The 19327-nt window shown below is 33.7% G+C and overlaps 1 protein-coding gene across 1 annotated transcript in view; it reads right to left on the bottom strand.

The window, feature by feature from the left end:
* The window catches only part of ADGRL4 (adhesion G protein-coupled receptor L4), a 125569-nt gene extending 107810 nt beyond the window's left edge, over positions 1-17759 (bottom strand). The window contains exons 1-2 of the mRNA XM_051999166.1: positions 17609-17759; positions 15131-15280 (exon numbers count right to left, since the gene is read on the bottom strand). Coding sequence (XP_051855126.1) covers positions 15131-15280; positions 17609-17630 — 172 coding nt within the window. The 5' untranslated portion in view covers positions 17631-17759. The remainder of the gene's footprint in view (positions 1-15130; positions 15281-17608) is intronic.
* Between the last annotated feature and the right edge of the window lie 1568 nt (positions 17760-19327).

Genomic DNA, 19327 nt, shown 5'->3' on the forward strand with positions numbered 1-19327 from the left:
TCTTTGGAGTTTTCTTGGCATATATTCATTATATTAAACAACAAATATACTTCTTGATTCCAAGAAATTCAAGAACTGAAACTTTTTAAAAGATCTTTCTTGCCAATAATTCATTGGGTGGGGCCATCCTTTACCTTCAGGACTACTGCCGCACATGCCCAGTGGTAATCTTACAACTAAATCTCAAAATAAAAAGGGAACAATGTCAAAGGAAAAACATTTATATACTCTCAATTTGGCATGAAAGCTAGATGATAGTGAATTTATAGTCCATAAATAATGTTATTATATGTTTACAATTAAATGGGGAGTGGGGTAACAGTAAGGAGACATCAGAATATTTACAAAAGTTGGGATATCTGATAATTGCACAGAGTTTTAGTATTCTGTAGAGAAAGTATAGCAGTATTTTGAATAAAGTGCTGTGCATGAATTCAGGAAGACTGAGTTCAAATCCTAATTCTATTATTTCCTAGTTTTATTGACTATGGGCAAACCACTTAATCTTTATGTAACTTGAACAACTGTCTAGGCTAAACCTGAGTCCTAGTTTAGTTAAAATTTGTTTTGGTAGGAGGAATTTCCAAAGCTGAGAAAATTAAAGATCCTTGGAATTTCACACAGTTAAAAAAAATTAAGGATCATTTTGAATAAGAGGACAAACAAAAAGCTTTTCCTTTTTCTTGAGTCTTTTTTTTTTTTTTTTTTTTTGCAAGGAGCATCTCAGTAAATATTGGTTTTGTGTCACTTTTCATGACAATCTCAAACTGAATTTTAGATGTGAATATTATGGAGGGTAAAAGGAACTGGATTTGTGACTTCAAGATGTACTGAACTCCAATGCAAGGAAACTCACTAACAATGTTGGTTGACATCTTTTCTGCAATTGATAGTATCAAGGATTTTTCAAGAGCTAATAAGAGGCTAAATGTCTTACACAGAATCATATGGTCAGTGTGTAACTTTTCCACCTCACAGGTGGCTCTCTGTCCATTATAAAATATTTCTTTTTAATAAGGTATCACAAATTAAATTTGTCGATCTATTTCTTATTATTCTATTTCCTCCTATCTAACTATAGCTATTTCTCTATCGGTATATATCTCTGTATTATCTATATTTCTACCTATCATCTATCTATTTATATTATCTCTCTATATATCTATACATTGATATGTTTTATACATATATATCATCTATCTATCTATTTATCTACCTACCTATTTATTTATCTATCTATCCATCTATCTATCATTTAATTACTACTTCAAAATGTCACTAAAATGAATGCCTTTTTAAATCTGGGTCTCTTAACCTTTTCTATATGGTCCCATTCAGAATATTTTTATACATATAAATTAAAACACATGAGATTATAAAAGGAACCAATTATGCTGAACTATAGTTGTTAAGATAAATATATGAATATGTGCATACATATTTATTTATGTATATATATATAAAAGTTCATGGATCCCAGGTTAAGATCTGTTTTAGACATATGTTGACAGAATTACTCATCCAACCACACAGGTTTACAAGGACTACAGGGCCAGAAATAAAATAGAATTTATATGTAAAATGAGTTAAGCAAGCATCAGGAAAAGGATGAGACACTCAATTAATTTTATAGAATAATAGTATCTAGTCCTACATGGAGATTTGGGGAAAAACTCAATAATGAGAAAAAAGATCCTTCCTTTTTTGTCTTCAAAAAGCAGTGAGCATTAGACAGCTGGGTGGCAGATACAGCAGTGGACTTGGAGGCAGGAAGACCTGACTTCCAATTCTGCCTTAGACAATTACTGACTATATAATATGATCTTGGGTAAGGCACTTAACATTTCTTATCCTCAGTTTCATTTTCTATAAAATGGCTCTAATAAAAGCACTTATCTCACAATGTTCTTGTGAGAATCAGATGAAACATATATAATGTAGCTACTCAGTAGACTTAAGTCTTATTAAGTGTCATCATGTGCAATGTACTCTGTGAAGCTTTGGGTATCCAAAAAAGAGGCAAAAAATGGGCCTTCCCTAAAAGATCTCACAATCTAATGGGGGAGACAGGCAAATATTTACAAACAAGGTATAAATAGAATACAGTGATTATAATATAGAGAGGGAAGGTGTAAATTAAGAGGGATAGGGAAACGTTTCCTGTAGAAGGTGGGACTTTCTTTGGGACTTAAAGAAAGTTGTGGCAGCCAGTAGGTAGAGATGAGAAGGAAGAACTTTTCAGGCATGAAAAACAGTCAGAAAAAAATGCTTTGAGAAGTGGAATACTCCCTAAATAGCCAGGAGGCCGGTGTCAGGAGATTGAGGAGTACATGGCAGGGAAGACTGGAAAGACAGGAAGGGTCTATTAGAAAGGCTTTGAGTGCCAAACAGAAAAGTTCATATTTGATCCTGGAAGCCAACAGAGACCATTGGGGATTTAAATCCTTTAAACTTTAAATAAATGTTAGCTATTACTTGAAGCAAAAAGATCTGGAATTTTATCCTGGAGAACTCTTACAGGCTATGAGATCTCAGCTGTCATTTAACCTCAACACTTCTCACTTTCCCCAACAATAATGTGGGGATAATAATTTCTGTCATGCTTTCTTATAACATTATTGTATAGAAATAGGTTTATACCCTTGAAAGAACTATGTTAATATGAGTTAATTTGGTTAACTATATAACCAAACTAATAACAAATATTTGGTATAAATATATAAATAAATAAACAATTTATAAACTGGAAAAGAGTAATATGTTATAAACATATGCTGAAAAGGAGGCAAGTGAGGTTATGATTCTAAATATAATTGTCCAACATGAGCATTCACTTGGTATTTGTTCAATGTAAACTAACAAACTATCTTTTTTCTGTATTAATCAGAAATTACAATCAAATATAAATTTCATAATTATGAATAAATTTATCAAGTCTTGATTGCCATTTCAGAAGTCCAGTGGGCTACCCTAGAAAGCAGTGGGTCCTTATTATTACTTAAAAATACTGCATCTAAGCAAAGGCTAGATGGTCATGCATATTTATTTAGTTGGTGCCACCTTGTTAAATTGTGAGCTTCTTGAATACAGGGACTTTTTGCCTTTCTTTTTTATCCCTGGTGATTAAGATAGTTATTGATACATAGCAGGAGCTCAATATATGCTTAATGATGATGACCATTGGTTAGATGTAAAATGGAGGATAAGAGCTAAACTGGATGGATTCTCAAGTCTTCCTCAGTGAAATTTTATGTTTCTACTTATTAATAAGATTATAAAAGAGAGAATTTATATTTATAAAAGTGAGATCAGAGCAGTTTTAATTCCAATAAATGGCTATTCCTTAAGAGGCCTAAATTTCTAAAAAGTAAGCTTTGGTTTGCTTCTCAAAATTTGCTATCTTGTGTTCATTAATTATAAATTTAAGTCAAATATGGCTTAAAAGGATAACCTAACATTTTAAATCCCTTTGAATTATTCCCTCCATTTTTCAATGTTTTGATATTTTCATCCAACTTAGTATAATCCAAGAATTGCATAAGCATATCTACTAAATTATTGGGCCAATCATTAAAAAATAAACAATGTAAGCTAACAACAAAACCTACAAGCAAATCCAATGGGACATCATTGTATACTGACATTTAGAATTGAATAAGGTTTTATGGCATGGTCATTTCAAGTGCTGTCTCAGAATCAGGAAGTCCTGGGTTCAGATTTAAAGTCTGACTTTTACTAGCTGTGTGAATATGAGCATGTCACTTTTTCACTGAGCCCCAGTTTTCTCATCTGTAAAATGACTATAATAATAGCTTACAGCTTCTTTACAAAAGCCTACAGCTTATAGGATTGTTGTTAGGTTCAAATGGGATGATGATCACAAAAATTTTGCAGATTTCAAAGTCTTTTTCACTTGTTAACCCAGATTAGATACCTATTCAGACTGTTCTGTCTAAATTTACTAAGAAAAACAGATCAAAACTCAATTCAGAATCACTCTTTACTTCATCACCATAAAAGAATTTACAGTTGCTGTGATTTAACTTTTTTAAAGTTTTGAAAATAACCTATTGGCAGAAAAATAACTGCTTCCTGATGGAAACTTTCAGAAACATTTTTCTACAAATAAACCAGTTTCAAAAATTTAAATCTAAAGTACATCTGATAGGCCATACTCCTCCACATCCTGGTGTATAACAAAATTGCTGCAATGAACATAACATTAGTTGAACAAACATAAAGCTATAATCAAGCATCTGCTTGTCTGCATTGCACTCCATATGCACCAAAGTGCTGTTCTAATTTCTTTGGTATTCTCAATGGGTTTCTCTGACTATATGCCTAGAATTAATCTTCAGAAGCCATCTTCCATATGGCACAAGAAAAGTTAACATTGGAATCTTTATGACATGGAGTACATGCAGCTTTCTCTTAAAGAAATAATAAGTGACCATACATATGCAACAACAAGAAGAAAAAATTGCAAAACAATTAGTTCAATGTAAACACAATTCATCATCAGATGTCTGAGTCAAATTCCAGAATGAATAGCGGCAGAAGACCATACCTCCCTTATCAAGTCTACTTTTTCAAAAAACTAATATCATTCAGTCACAGAGCTCTAGAGTGGATAGAGTCCTGCGTTTGGGTCTAAAAAACCTGCCATTATTACTTTCTAGCTAAATGACCCTGGATCAGTCAATTTCATTTTGCCTCAGGAATTTCCTTAGGGGATTTGGTTATGAATGTCAAACATTTTCTAAGCCTTAGTTTCTTATCAAAAAATGAAGGACTTGGAATAGATGTTCTCTTAAGGTTCTCTGACTTAGAAAAACTTCTAATTATTATAGTGGTATGTTTGTATTAATTCAAGTACATCCTTTCAAGTACATTCTAAGTACTAGACAACACCTAAAAATATGAAATTTTAAGTTCTTTTCTCCATATCTAATTTCACAATGATCTTAATAATTCACTTTGTAAATACAAAAATTTTGTAAGAATATTTTACTGGAAAACATTCTATATACATTCAATGCTAATATTAATTCAAATGAAAGAAAATCCATCATAGACTGGAGTGACTCAACTGAGTTTGAGGCTAATTATGTATGATCCCATTCATCAGACAATGAACAAGGGTTGTTCAACTTCCATTTCTAGAGCAAAATGGTAGCTTCCTTCCTCTTGGTGATTACAACTATGATTAATTGCAGAGTTCAAGGTGAAGGAATAATATGGTTCCAGGCATATATGGTTTCCTTTAACCTAGTCAAGACACAGAGCCAGATATTTCAATTAACGCACACCAAGGTCACAAAATCAATTTCTTATCAGCCAAAAACACTCATACTGTAAATTTTATTTTCAAACTATAATCTCTAAATTAAATCTATGTCCCTAAAAAATACAGTGCAGAAACTCAGTCCTCAGGTTTTCTTCCTGATAGCATTTTCACAAATGGCACAAGGCTTTGTGCTCTATATTTAGAATACAATGTTTGGTTAGATTCTGATCTTGCTAGAGAAGGTCATTATCTCTATCCATGGCAAGTAAAGGCCCAAAGTGTTAATTTCCTCCGTAAAGTGCTTTGATATACAAGATTTGACCAATTTTTTTCATATTCCTCTCTTTTAGGCAATGCAATTGGGGAAGTTTAAACAATTATATACAAAAAGTTTGGGCAAAAATATTCCAGTTATATTTCTGCACGTAATATAATGACATATCAGAGTGCGCACACATACACACAGACACACAGAGGAAACTTCATGGTTGAAGTCGAAAATAGCATCAAGTTGCATTAAATATAATCCATTTAATAGAACCTATCAGTAATGAAGCCAGTCTGACCAATAATACTTGTTATTCACATTTTAATGCAAAAACCATCTGAGTTGCATCTAAAGATATCATCTTCCATTACACTTCTCTGCAACATTCTTCTTCATATTCTAATTCCTCTGACTAGAACATTTTCTACTAGTTTCTCTCTTAGACCTCACAAATATAAGCATAACAATGGTGATTTAAAGCCTGAGACCTTTACAATTCACTATATGGCAAGGATCTAGATAGCTGAAAGTATTGCAGTCAGTAATCTATCCCAATAACCTTGTGCCATAATGTTTTATTATTTAGTGAAGTATACCTTCCTTACTGAAAACAAATCACATTTTTATTTTGTAAAAACCTTTCCAAAATTTACTGTTAAATTTGCGCTACATTTATACAACTACGAAATCCATTTTGTGCTATACTCTTTCATATTTCTGCCTAACAAATTAGACAAATCTATTCGTTACTTCTGGGCCATGGGACCAATTTTATGTTTGATACAGGAACACAGGATATAAAATCATATCTCTGGCAGACAGAAAGTGGAACATTATCTGAGATAATATATTAACAGCTTCTTAAATGAATTTTCCTACATCCTCCAAATATGTAATCTGTTGGTTGATTTCAGAGTCATTGAAAAGGATAAAAAGGAATTTTCCTAGAGAAAGGAAGTTAGTAACACTTGGCATGGGTTAAAACACATTTTTAATTAAACAAATAAGTCTCCCTATATGAATAATCAACTAGACCTTCAAAAACCCTCTCGTGGTTGGGGGATGGGTTTTTTCAACAACACCATTTATGTGTTTAGTTGTAGTCAGATGCTAATAATAGTCCTTTCAAAGCAATAAAGAAAAAAAAAAGTTTCATTCCTTCCTGACTCCAACTTAGGGTAGGTTAAGAAATAATATAAAATTGGATGAGGTAAAACTCCCTCCAACAGTGTACATCCAGGCACAAAGATTTTGCAAACACTGAGTGAGAGCAACATGCAAGCCCTAAAGATATTCCATATATTAGGAATAACATTTTAAGAGACCAAATCAATGAAAATATAAATATAAGATCAATAAGAGTCTATGCTTTTGACTAATAAGGAGACTAAAATTCAAGGAGGCCAGGCAAAGCTATGTCCATGTTCCACCATTATAGAACAGTTTCTATGAAGGAATGAGAGGCAATTTGGTGTAATGGATAGAGTCTTAAACTTGAAGCTAATAAGATCTGGGCTTAAATACTTTCTTAGGCACTTAATAGCTGTGTGATTCTGAGCAAGATGCTTAAAAACTTCTGGTCCTTAATTTATTTTTCTACCAAAAAATAATAAAAGGATTGTACTCATTGACTACTAAGATTCTGTCCAACTCTGAATCTATGATTATATTCATAGCACTGGAAAGGCAATACTGACTTCAGATACTATATCAGAAATCAAGATCCAATTAGTATCCAGTGGGGCATGTTAGATAAAATGCTGATCTTGATGTCAGCAAGAGTTGGATTTGAATCCCAGCCTTGACACTTACTGGCTCTAAGCCACATCACTTAATCTCATCTGTAAAATGTGTACAATAATATGGAGTTCTTAGTGGTTCTCAGTTCTTTTAGTTTTTTTGATACTCAGATGAGATCCAATCTAATTCAAGAAGAGCACAATAAACATATTATGTGTAAAGCTTTGAGGGAATAGAAGGATAAACAGTAAATAGATTTCTGACTTTGAGATCTTAGTTTTCTGTTATGCGAAGGCTCCTGCTTGTGAAAATTTTAGCCTACATAGCTTCTAAGGTCTTTTCTAAATCTGAGATTCTAATTCTAATGTTAGTAATTAGTTTTTGTTTTTTTCTTCAAAATTTCCATTAAGTGAGAATCTGATCTCTCTGGAAGTAGCTAAGGATATCTCTTATAACTGTTGGGCAGCTGGGTAGCACAGTGGACAGATTGTTGAGGCTGAAGTCAGGAAGACTCATTTTCTTGAATTAAAATCTGGTTTCAGGTACTTAGTAGTTGTGTGACCCTAAGCTAATCACTTAATTTTATGTGCCTCCATATTTCATTTATACAATGATATGGAGAAGGACATGGCAAATAACTCCAGTATCTTTATCATGAAAACCCCAAATGGAGCCATGACGAGTATACTCACAGACACAGACATATGCATCTCTCTCTCTCTCTCTCTCTCTCTCTCTCTTTCTCTCTCTCTGTACACACACACACACACACACACACACACACACACACACACACACACACATATACATATGCACGTATATATGTGTATATATCTATCATCAATCTTGTTTGTAAATAATTGTTCATTATCTGTGGGTTCCCTTAAAGGAGGGACTATCCCCAGTGCTTAACATAGTTTATGAATATTTGCTAAGTTCTTTCTCAATACATTAGGGAGACAAAAGACATATTTAAATGTCTCAAATATTGATCTAGAAGCCTGGGTCAGCTAGTAAGTTGATAAAGGACATTTAGCTTCTGCTGGCAAATCTCCTGGATTCAAATTCTATGTTAGACATTAATATATGAACTTGAGTAACTCCTTTGGGTTCAGTTTCCTCATCTGCAAAAATGAAAGGTAGGAAGACATATTGGATGGTTTCTAAAGTCCTTTTTCAGCTTCAAACCTGTGATTTGATCTAGGATCCTGAAGTAGTCAATTCTCCTTTTTGAATTGTTCTAATGGTTAGGATGCCTTGCCTTCTATTAAGTCTAAATGTGTCTCTCTGTAATATCCACACATGGTACCTAGTTTGTGTTCTAGAACCAAATAGACTAAGTCACTATTGTACTTTTCTTTTTTAGGCTAAGGGTACACTTTTTTTTTTCATTATGATGAATTTTCCCAGAAGAGGGGGCCTTCTTCTGAACACACTAAAACTTACATCCAAACTGACCTTATTACTCTAGATGTGGTCTGAGCAAGGTACAACCACACAACAGGGTTACTCATATTGAAATTATGTCCTCTGTTAGCACTTGTAAGTAGTCATTCAATTTCATATTTCCAATGACATTTTAGTTATTTTTGTACACATTTGATTTTATCCTTCTGGACTGTAAGATCCTCATGGGAAGGGACTTAATCAGATTAATTTTTTTATCTTGCTATGTTATTGGCCTAATTCTTGTGAAGTTAAGAGACATTCAAACACTTGAAAATAAGCTAAATTATCCTGGGTTCAAATCATACCTCACACATCATATTAATTGTGTACAGGCATGCAATTAAGCCTCTCAAAGTTTCCCCATCCCTAAAGTGAAAAATAGTAATGTTTTATTAATTAGCTCAAGGACTGTTGTGAATTGAGAAGGGAATGCTTGGTCCTTTGAGTTGCAAATGCCAAGATGCCAGTCAGTTCTCATTTAATTTCTGATTTTTAATTTTAAAATTGAGAAAGCATTTTATAAACCTTAAGGGATCATATAATTTTGAGTGATTAGTATTATTATCCCTACACTTACACATAATTTGAAATAAAACTAGTAACCCATAGCTATTATCTATGTATGCAGAAATTAAATGAAATATACAAAATTACCAAAAACATCATCTTCCCCAAAAGTTTGATCAATCTTTTAATTCCAAGATGCCTAAAGTAATAAATCAGCATCAATAAAAATGTTTATATGTCAACTATTTGAGGAGTAGTCTGCTAGATGTTGTAGCAAATAAAAAGTTTCAATAGTGACTTTTTTAAAGAAAAAATATAGTCTCTGACCTCATATTCTACTGGGGAGAAAAACACACAATTGATTATGATACAAAATAATCCAAAGATGAGTGAATAAGACAGGTGCAATAAAACTCGTGTGTGATTCTGGAATGAGAAAATCTGTTACCTATTGGGAAGAGGACGCAATCGGGAAGTCTTGATGAAGGACATAATATGGAAACTGCATATTAAAATTGAGTGATTTGTGGAACTGAATGTTGTAAAATTAGAACAACCAATTTTGTCCTCAAAAAACAGATATAAGAAGGGCCATTCTCTTATGTATTTGCAGAGGCAGTGTATTATGGAACACTGGAAACAGTTTAAACTTTTTTGATATATAGGCTAGTTTTGCTGCATTGTTTTCCCTTACTCTTTATAATTGTTATTATAATAAATGTTGGTGACATAAGGGTGAAACATATTAGTGAAAATATACTTTTTAAAAATTGAGTTTTTCCTACTTTACTTTTTTTTTTTAACCTATCCTCTGGCAGAAAACCCAGGGAGCAGTAACATTTCTCCAAAATCAGACATTTGAAGGGAGAAGCAGGGGGAAGAGGAGAATCAGTAGAAAACTGGGAAATTTTCAAATTAAATCATCATTTTCTGAAATAAAAGAGTTGGCTATAGAATATGTTGATTTCCTATCAAACCTGGGACTGGACATTCCTTGATCAAAGCAAATATCATCTGTTTCTACAAAATATAAATTGTAATCTTAAAAATGTTGATAAGGCAGGAAGCTCACACAAGACACCCAGAAACACAGAACATTAGATGTGTTGGTAAAGCAAACATGTTGTCCCTAAACTCTCTTGAAAGTTTTATGATTGCCAACTATGAAAAGATTAAAATGGACTTGAAGTCCCACATTTAGGGCCCAGTTTTAATCTCTGCATAGCTCAGAGAGATAGAGCTAAAGAAAAACTGGAGAAAGCAAATCTCATTTTTTTCATTTCTCATACAAATTGAAATTTGTATTCTCATACAAATCCCTGTAATATAATTTCCAGAAAAGTTCAGCTTAAAATATATGATATCTTTCTCTTTACTCTGTAAACAAATGTTACTTTAGCATGAAGTAGAAAGAAAAGATGAAGGCTTAGTATTCATGAGTGTGTATGGGTTTATATGGCTGTGTGACATTTTCATAGTGTATGCATTTGTGTCGTTTGAATATTCTGTATTATGACTTCTGAAATAGGCAGTTTTAATGGATTTTAGTATTCTCATACAGGAGTTCTTTGCAATCTTCATGAGATTTTGGGGCTTAAAAAACATAAATGGAAAAAAAACATTTATTATCATTCATATCTAACTGATAATTCAATTCATAATTCAATTATGTATTGTTTTAAAACATTGTTCTGAGAAAAAGGTACAGGGAAATCATATGTGTGTGTATCTGTATGTGTATATATACATATACACACTACATATATACATACATATATATGCACATGTAACAGAAATATGTATATATACATATATATTCATTTCTTTCTTTCTTTCTTTTTTTTGTACACACACATATGTATGAAGTTTCAGAGGCCCTGCTCTTATGTGATTTCTGAAATAGGAAGTTTTAAGTGATTTTAAGTAGCTGCTCTACTTTTTAAATGCAGAATTTGGCAGTTGAACTTCCAGCAAGAGGAAAGTGCTTGTAGGAAGCAGTAAATAGAATATCACAGTTGAACACAGGAAAATCTGAATTTGAATTCTCTGCTTGTAGTAGAAGATATGCCGTTTTATTAATGGTGTGACCATGGCCAAATTCCCCTGACCTCCCAGAATCTGTTTCTTCATTTATAAAATGTGGATAAAAAGAATTAAAGGTAAAGATACAAAAAAAAGTAAATGTTCATGAAAAATTAAAAAAATAAAAGATTAAAATAATATTTTAAAAATATGAATGTTCCTTTTTAAATACAAAGATTCAGACATTTTTAGTGGGGAAGTTAAAAACAGCAGACAGTAAAAATACTGTACAAATGAATGAGTATGCAAGTTCCTTTGGATAAGACAAGGATTTTTTTTAAAGTGCATATAAACGGGAACTTGAAAGAAAAATCACTGACAACTGGTATATTTTTATGTTTTTAAAAATGTTTTACAGCATGAAAAACAGGCAGACCAAAGGACCTTGAACTATTTTTTTCTTTTTTCCATAGAAAACATTTACTGCTGTTTAGTTGGTTATCAACATAGAGAGAGGAAATAAAAGAAAAAAAAAAAAAGAATACATACCCTGTTTAAGGGTGGAGGTATTATAAAAAAAAACCTATTAAAAACATCATTAAAACCTTAGTTTGGCAAAGGTCCAAATGGAGTAAAATTATTGATGTTAATAATGGTAATTATGACAGTTGCTGCCGACCTATAGAACAAAGTAGGAAAGCTGCTTACTAAGAAACGTTGTCCTGGCAATAATGGTTAGAGAGGAAACATATGCAAACATGATTGATGGGGCTATTCTGAAGGTCACTGAACTATCAAAATGTGATGATGCCATTCAATTAACTACCCCATAAAAATCCAAGATTATTTATTGAAAAGAATTTTGTGGAGTCTGTAGAACAGCATATTACAAATTCCTGCTGCATGTACAGAGCAGGCGAACGCTTGATCTAATGTACTATTAAGCCATTGTAGCTTTGCTCTACATATTTTAAGCATTAAACTAATTATGATGAGGCTTAGCCTGACTATGCTGTATATTTAATCTTTTTTAAGAGCCTATCAAATTGAATCACGCAATACAACTTGTTTATGCTATAAGCAAACACATGCAATATTAACAGTGCTCAGTACACTGGCTTAATTAGAAAAACCTCAGTGTTGTCTTAAATACATTTAGAGGTATAATATTGTGCCGTTCTCATCTGAACTCACCATTTAATTATATTTTAAACATAATTTATATAACTTGGAAAGTTGTGTTTTTTTTTTCTTTATTGAAAGTTGGTCTATTGACCTCTTCAAAGGAACCACAAGTATCACATAATTAGAGTTAGAAGCAACCCCAACAGGCACTGAGACCAACTCATACAAAGGGAAGGAACCCCCACAATAATACAACTGACAAGTGAGCATCTAACCTCAGCTTGCTAGAACTTCAAAATAGGGCAACTCATCTCTCTAAGTAGTTCATTCCTTTTTAATAAAATTTCAAGATGTTAGGGTTATTTTTTGTTTGCTTGTTTGTTTTCTCCTAGCAATCAAGCCAAAATTTCTCTTTGAAAATTTCACTCATTGGCAACTCTGTTGAATAGGCAGTATAGAATGAGATCCTGCCCCTCCTTCATCCCCAAACATTGAGAGGACTTTGGGAAACACCAAAAGAAGGAAAGGTTATTGGGATTATTACCTGAGGTACCTGAGGTATTTATTTCATTTGCTTTCCCATTAAGTTTACTCTGCTCTTCCTTCAGCTGCTTGTGGCTGCCTTGAAGTTCACTCCTTTGGCCCACTTGATGGCTGAAATTCTCCCTCTTCTAGCAATAAATAATCATTATCTGAAATGTTCTTGAAAACCTACCTCTTCCACTTCATTCTACAAACATTTACTAAGCCCTTATTATGTACCAGACACTGTGTTAAGGATAACTAAGGTGAGATGACCAGGGCTTTGTCTACAGGTTACAAAATTCTCCCCTTTCTTTGTGGTCTGCTTGTGCTACAAGGACCACTTTCCTATTTTAATTACCACTGAACTGGCCAAGATATTCTTTTGTTTTTTGTGCTTGGCCAGTTAAGTTATCCTTCTGGGACTGGATAAGACGTCTCTTGGCTCTAAATCCTGTGACCTTATGGAGAATGGAAAATGTTTAAACAAAGCCTATTAGTGTACTGAGTTGAAAAGCTGGTAGTAACAGTCAAGTCATGAATGACACAGTGGATGAATTCAAGACATAACATTGAGACCTGAAAAGCCATATACAGAAGAAAAAACAAAGCTAATATCAACAGTGACCTTCTTCTTCTTCTTCTTCTTCTTCTTCTTCTTCTTCTTCTTCTTCTTCTTCTTCTTCTTCTTCTTCTTCTTCTTCCTTGAGGCCTGGTGCTCTATCCACTGTACCACCAGCTAACCCTTCTATTATTCCTTAAAAATGTTACAATATTAAAGTATAAGTGGATTGTATTTAAACAAAAAGATATGTTCATTCCATGGGTTTTTGAATGAAGGTAGAGTTGACATTTATATTTCCAAAGTGAATCCCACTTGCTTTTTTTAAACTGGGGAAATTTTATATTTCCTTCAATAAAATAAAAACTCCTTAGGGTAGGTATTAGTTCACTTTTATCATTATACTTTAAATACTTAACACAGTGTCTGGCATATAATAGGGGCTTAATAAATGTTGTTGACTGAAGTGGAAGAGGTGGGCTTTCAAGAAAGTTTCAGATGATGATTGTTTATTGCCATAAGGAACATTTCACCCATCTTGGATCCTAAGACTAAATGCAGTTTTCCCACTATACCTACTATCTGTTAAGATACATTATGTGATATTGTATTTCTGTGCAAAACTGGTAACTAGGATTAACCTTGGCTAGCCTCACAAAGGAAAACCCATGTTTCTTTGCTACCCGTTGGGGTCTAGAGATTCTTCTCAAGTGGATGCCTGAGGAATCAATCAATCAATCAATCAATTAACAAGCATTTATCATATGCTTACCATGGCCTAAGCATTGTGCTAAGTTCTGGATACACACAAAAAAGGAGGGGGGAATCCCTGTTCTCAAGAAGTTATTATTTGGATAGAGGAGACAACGTGTACATAAGTCACTTTACACTATACATACAGGATAAGTGGAAGGTAATCTCAAAGAAGAAGATATTGAAAGCTGAGAAGTCTGGGAAAGGCATTTGAGATGAATCTTAAAGGAATGTAGAGATGAAGAAGGAAAACTTTCTAGGAAGGAATTCAAGGCTCAACAATCAATCTGAATATATTATAGGGGAGGTAAAATTGTGGTCAAGGAACACATGAGCATGTCACCATCCTATGGAAAGGTTTTACAGTTGTTTTTGTAGCTCTCGTGTCAGCTAACCACAGTTAAGAAGGTCTCTCTCCATGTGATAAACTACCTTTATTAGATCTATTATGGGGAATGTAGTGGACAGAACAATTTTGATGTCCAAAACACCTGAATTCTGTCTCTTTCTCTGATATACACCAGCTGAGGAATAAAGAATAAGTGAGTCACTGAATTCTCAGCTTTTGAGGCAATGCTCTAAGATAATTCATGACAGGGGAGTTGCAGACTTTCAACAGGAGAGAGTCTCTACATAGGGAGTTTCCCAAAGGGTGAAATCACAGATACAGGCAACACCCTTTGCTCCTATAACTGCTACCCCACCCCTCAAAGGGAGAGAATATAGATCTGGTACATTTCAAATTCAGTATTTACTAGGTCAAAAGTTTTCTGTATGATGATCGATTTTTAAAAAAGCATATTGTATACATTTGGTAAAACAAAGGAATAGTAATGTTTGCAGTCAAGTCTTCTTCTGTCCAAAACAATTCTAATAGTTATGAGAGAATACTTACCTTCACATATTGTTATGCCATTTCCTGTGAATCCGGGGAAACAATAACAGCCTTCCACTCCATTCTGAATCTCACATTTTGCTTTTGGGTTACAGTGGGTCTTGGCACAGTTCTGAGCAAAGGCCCCGTCCAGCAAAGTGGACAGGCACACTTAAAAAAAAAAGAGACACTTAAAATATACATTTTCCTTTTGCTTTTTTTCTGAAATTCAATTGGAGAGTGCACAATTCAAATCAGATAACTGCACTTATTGAAAAAATTGTAAGGTTTAGAGCACAGAGGTTTAAATCCCTCCTGGGATATTTATTATCTATGTGTCATTGGGCAAATCTGTTCACCTTTTTGAACTTCAGTTTTCAAAAATGTTAAGTGAGAAGGTTGACCTCTTGGGTAACTTCCAGTTCTAACTCTATGAATCCTATGCTCCCATAAATGGTACTGCTAACAACAGATTGCAATCATTTTTTGTTAAGAATATTAAAACAACATTTTCTTGTTTCTTCAGGTGGGACATAGAACCTCCAATTAGTCTATTATCAAAACACTTATTAAGTTCTAGCTATCTTTCATCTATCTACTTTCTATTTATTCCTCTCTGTCCATCCATCCATCTATTTCTATAATTTCTGTCTCTTTTTATCTATTACTATCATCCATCTATCTATCTATCTATCTATCTATCTATCTATCTATCTATCTATCTATCATGTCTTTGTCTCTGTCTCTCCCTACAATTGTAATTCTTTCATAGCAAGGACTATTTCCTTTGTTGTTGTTGTTTTGTTTTTTATTTTTTGAATTCTCAACTTTTAAAACAATGCTTAACATAGAGGAGGTGCTTAATAAATGCTTACTGAATGATTGATTGATATCCTAGGCTCTGAGGTGGGGATTGAGTGTGTAAATAACACAATATCATTCTCTAACTTCATAGAATTTACATTTTACAATCCTTTGCAAATTTAAGAGTTGAAGGTCACCTTAGAAAATCATTTAGTTTAATCTCATTTGTAAAATGAGGAAATTAAGGCCCAAGCAAGTACAGTGACTATCCCAAGATCATATAAGTGATCATACCTCCATTTTGGGTCTTTTAAAAATTAAATTAAGATGATTTAAAATTTACTTTTCCTAGAAATTTTTCTGTTTAGCAGCACATACATAATATGCTTGAAAACTTAAAACTTGAAAGTACTTTTTTTCTTAACTCAAAAAGTCATAGCATATGATATAAGATCAATAGCCTGCATTTCACCTATGAAAAGACCATCAGACATTTTAAAATGTGTGCATTTAAAAAAAAAGGAGACAATAATTTCTGTAATCCAATTAATTATGGAAACTTTCCCTCCAAATCACCTATTTTCTGTAATACAAGTTTTAAGATTTTCAGCTTTTACTATTCACAGAGCAAAGACCAATCTTCAGGAAATGGAAAGAGCACAATCTGGAGTAATTTAAAAACAATGAAACACAGGACAGAGCAAAACTTTATCTCTAAGTGAATGAAAATAAAGTTGGACATAATCTTTAGTGGACTGTTAAGAAGAGATAAGGAAACTCCTTGGGAAGATGCACCTCCCAACACCCCCCAAATTTTTTAAAATTGTTGTTCCAAGAAGGCTGCTCACAAGAAACTCACTTGGGGCTAACTGGGTATGAGTTATATAAGTTATTGTTCCAAGTAAAGTCAGAAGAAAAATTATCCTTATCTGGTAGCAAGAGATTCCCAAGCTAAAACTACACAGCACCTAGATGTGACCAAATCTCACTCAGAATCCATTTGTTGTACATCAAAGGATTTATTTTCTTCATACAGAGAGCATCATTTAAAGAGATGTTCAAATGAACCCCAATGGTTGTTGTTTCTATGGCTTGAAATTAAGATCCAAGGAGCCTACTTACTGAAAGGGCTTGGAATTTAATACTTTTTTGTCTCTCTGGGAATTTTTTTTTTTGTTGAGATAGAGAAGAAAGATGTAGTTTCTCAATTTTAGAGACAGGAGGACTCAACTTTTAAGTTGAGAGGCCCAGAAGAGAACCAGACCATAGATTTAATTTACAGCTTGAGTTCTGTAAACCAAAAAAATTTTTAAATAAATTAAAAGATAGTTATTAAATTTTTTTTGGTTTTTTAAAACACATTTTTAATTTTTTATTTTTTAAAACACATTTTGAGATACTATCCTGAGGAATTTATAGGCTTGCCACATTCCCAAAGGAGTTTACTATCCAAAGGGAATTACGAGCCAATTAAAGAGGATGCTTGGTCCACTCACTGAATTTTATAGTGGGGAAATTGAGGTCCAGCTAGGGGAAATTACGTATCTAAAGTCAAAGGCAGATTAAGTGTTGGGATCGTTCCTGAATTTTTGACTCCAGACTGTGGGTGCTATGTCACATTGATCTCTCCAAATTTAAGGCTAGGAAAATGCTGGCGGTCCCTGCTCCCTCCCAGGGTCAAGGACAGAAACTCACCTAGAAGCGGGATCAGTTTCATTGGCCGCGGAGGGGTCGAGTGTACCTGGCTGAGCTGGGTTAGGGCTGTGTGCTCCAGTTGTGGCTGCAGAAAGCTGGTTCTACCTTTGAACCCTGGATGCAGCTGGCTGGGGTGGGGGTCAGCTGAGGTGGGGGGAGGCCCCAGTGTGCTAGAGCAATGACGTTTTTAACTTCCTTTAGAGACTTCCCGGACCTTTTGTGTATGTGTATATGTGGGAAAACAACGAAAGCCACCTCCCATGTCCGGCCACCAGGGCTCTACCCCAGCCTGGCTTATTGCCTGGCCTGGAAATGGTCATTATTTCTCCCAAAGTCTTGCACATCCTCTTAGTGTTCCTGGAGAAGCTTCTTCCCATATCCCTCTCTCCTCTCCATACTATCTCACTGTTTTTAGAGGTCAGTTAGTTCATTAATCTCATTTTCCCAGACCAGACTATGCAAAGCCTCTCCCAAGAGTAAGAAAGCAGGATTTGAACTTTTATCCTGTGATTCTAAATCTCCCAGAGAGCTCTCAGTCCTGAAGGCAAACAAAACTGTGCATCTCCGGGCCTAATCCCAAATCCTATACATAGCAACCCCTTTTCCCTAACTCAGAATCTTCTCTTCATTGCACAAGTGCATCTGTTTCTCTCCAGATGATTTTGTATGTTCAATACTGGACAGAAATCTAAGATCGATGGCAATCTTTTCTTTCTGACAGTTTATAATCTTTTTTTTTTATCTCCTCATCTGTAAAATGGGTTAGTTCCTAATTCAGCTACCCACTTCTTGGGAGGGTGATTTGTCAAAAAATGAGTTAGAGCTTTACAAGTGGAAAAAAGGATTTTCCAGAGAAGGAAACAGGATCAGAATGGTGAAATAATCCTGTCCAGAGACACAAGCTGTTCAATTAGAGCTGAGACTTGAGTTCAAGTTTGCAAATGAAGAATACTTCAAAATTAATAAATTTTACAGAGGAATTGTATTATCCCTAATATAAACAAACACGGAACAAATATATTATAAACAATATAAATAATAATCTATAATATTTAAAGCTATATAACACAACATAATATATAAATATATTACAATCATAATATAAACAGACACAATGTTCATTCACCACTACTCTTTTTATATATCCATTGCTTTGCCTGTAATGGGAATTTAAGAAATATTTGTTGAATTGAATTGACAGCTTCTCTAGTTTCCCCAAACATTCATGTGTATAGCATTTTAACTGAATAGCTAACATCAGAATATATATGAATGAACAATATATTTTGGTTTAAAACTCAAATAACTAACCACTTCATTTTAAATTCAGCTAGCTTAATTTTGTTCCAGGCTGCTATAGCATTTTCCATATTTTGGTTTGACTCCACCTCAAGAGGATATAGCTTATCTATAGTCAAAATATACATACATAGCAAGTTTAGTTTCAACATACTCACATTTACAGCTTCGCTTCAAAAAGCACATTCCTAAGTGTCTCTGTTTTACAAAGAACAGAGCCAAATTCTAAACTGGTTTCCTAACTGATTGTAAGACTCTAGAGAATGTGCGTGCATATGTGATATAAAGAGTATCTATCAGTGGTAACAAGGGTGAAGTAGTTGAGGCATTTGCCAAGGGCATGTAAAACTATGGGGTGTAGAAACTATGTAAGATACATCTTGTTGACCCAAACAGGACATTCTATTAAAGTAGAAGTTA

This window comes from Antechinus flavipes, chromosome 4, assembly GCF_016432865.1.
Source record: "Antechinus flavipes isolate AdamAnt ecotype Samford, QLD, Australia chromosome 4, AdamAnt_v2, whole genome shotgun sequence".
NCBI classification, from domain to species: Eukaryota; Metazoa; Chordata; class Mammalia; order Dasyuromorphia; family Dasyuridae; genus Antechinus; species Antechinus flavipes.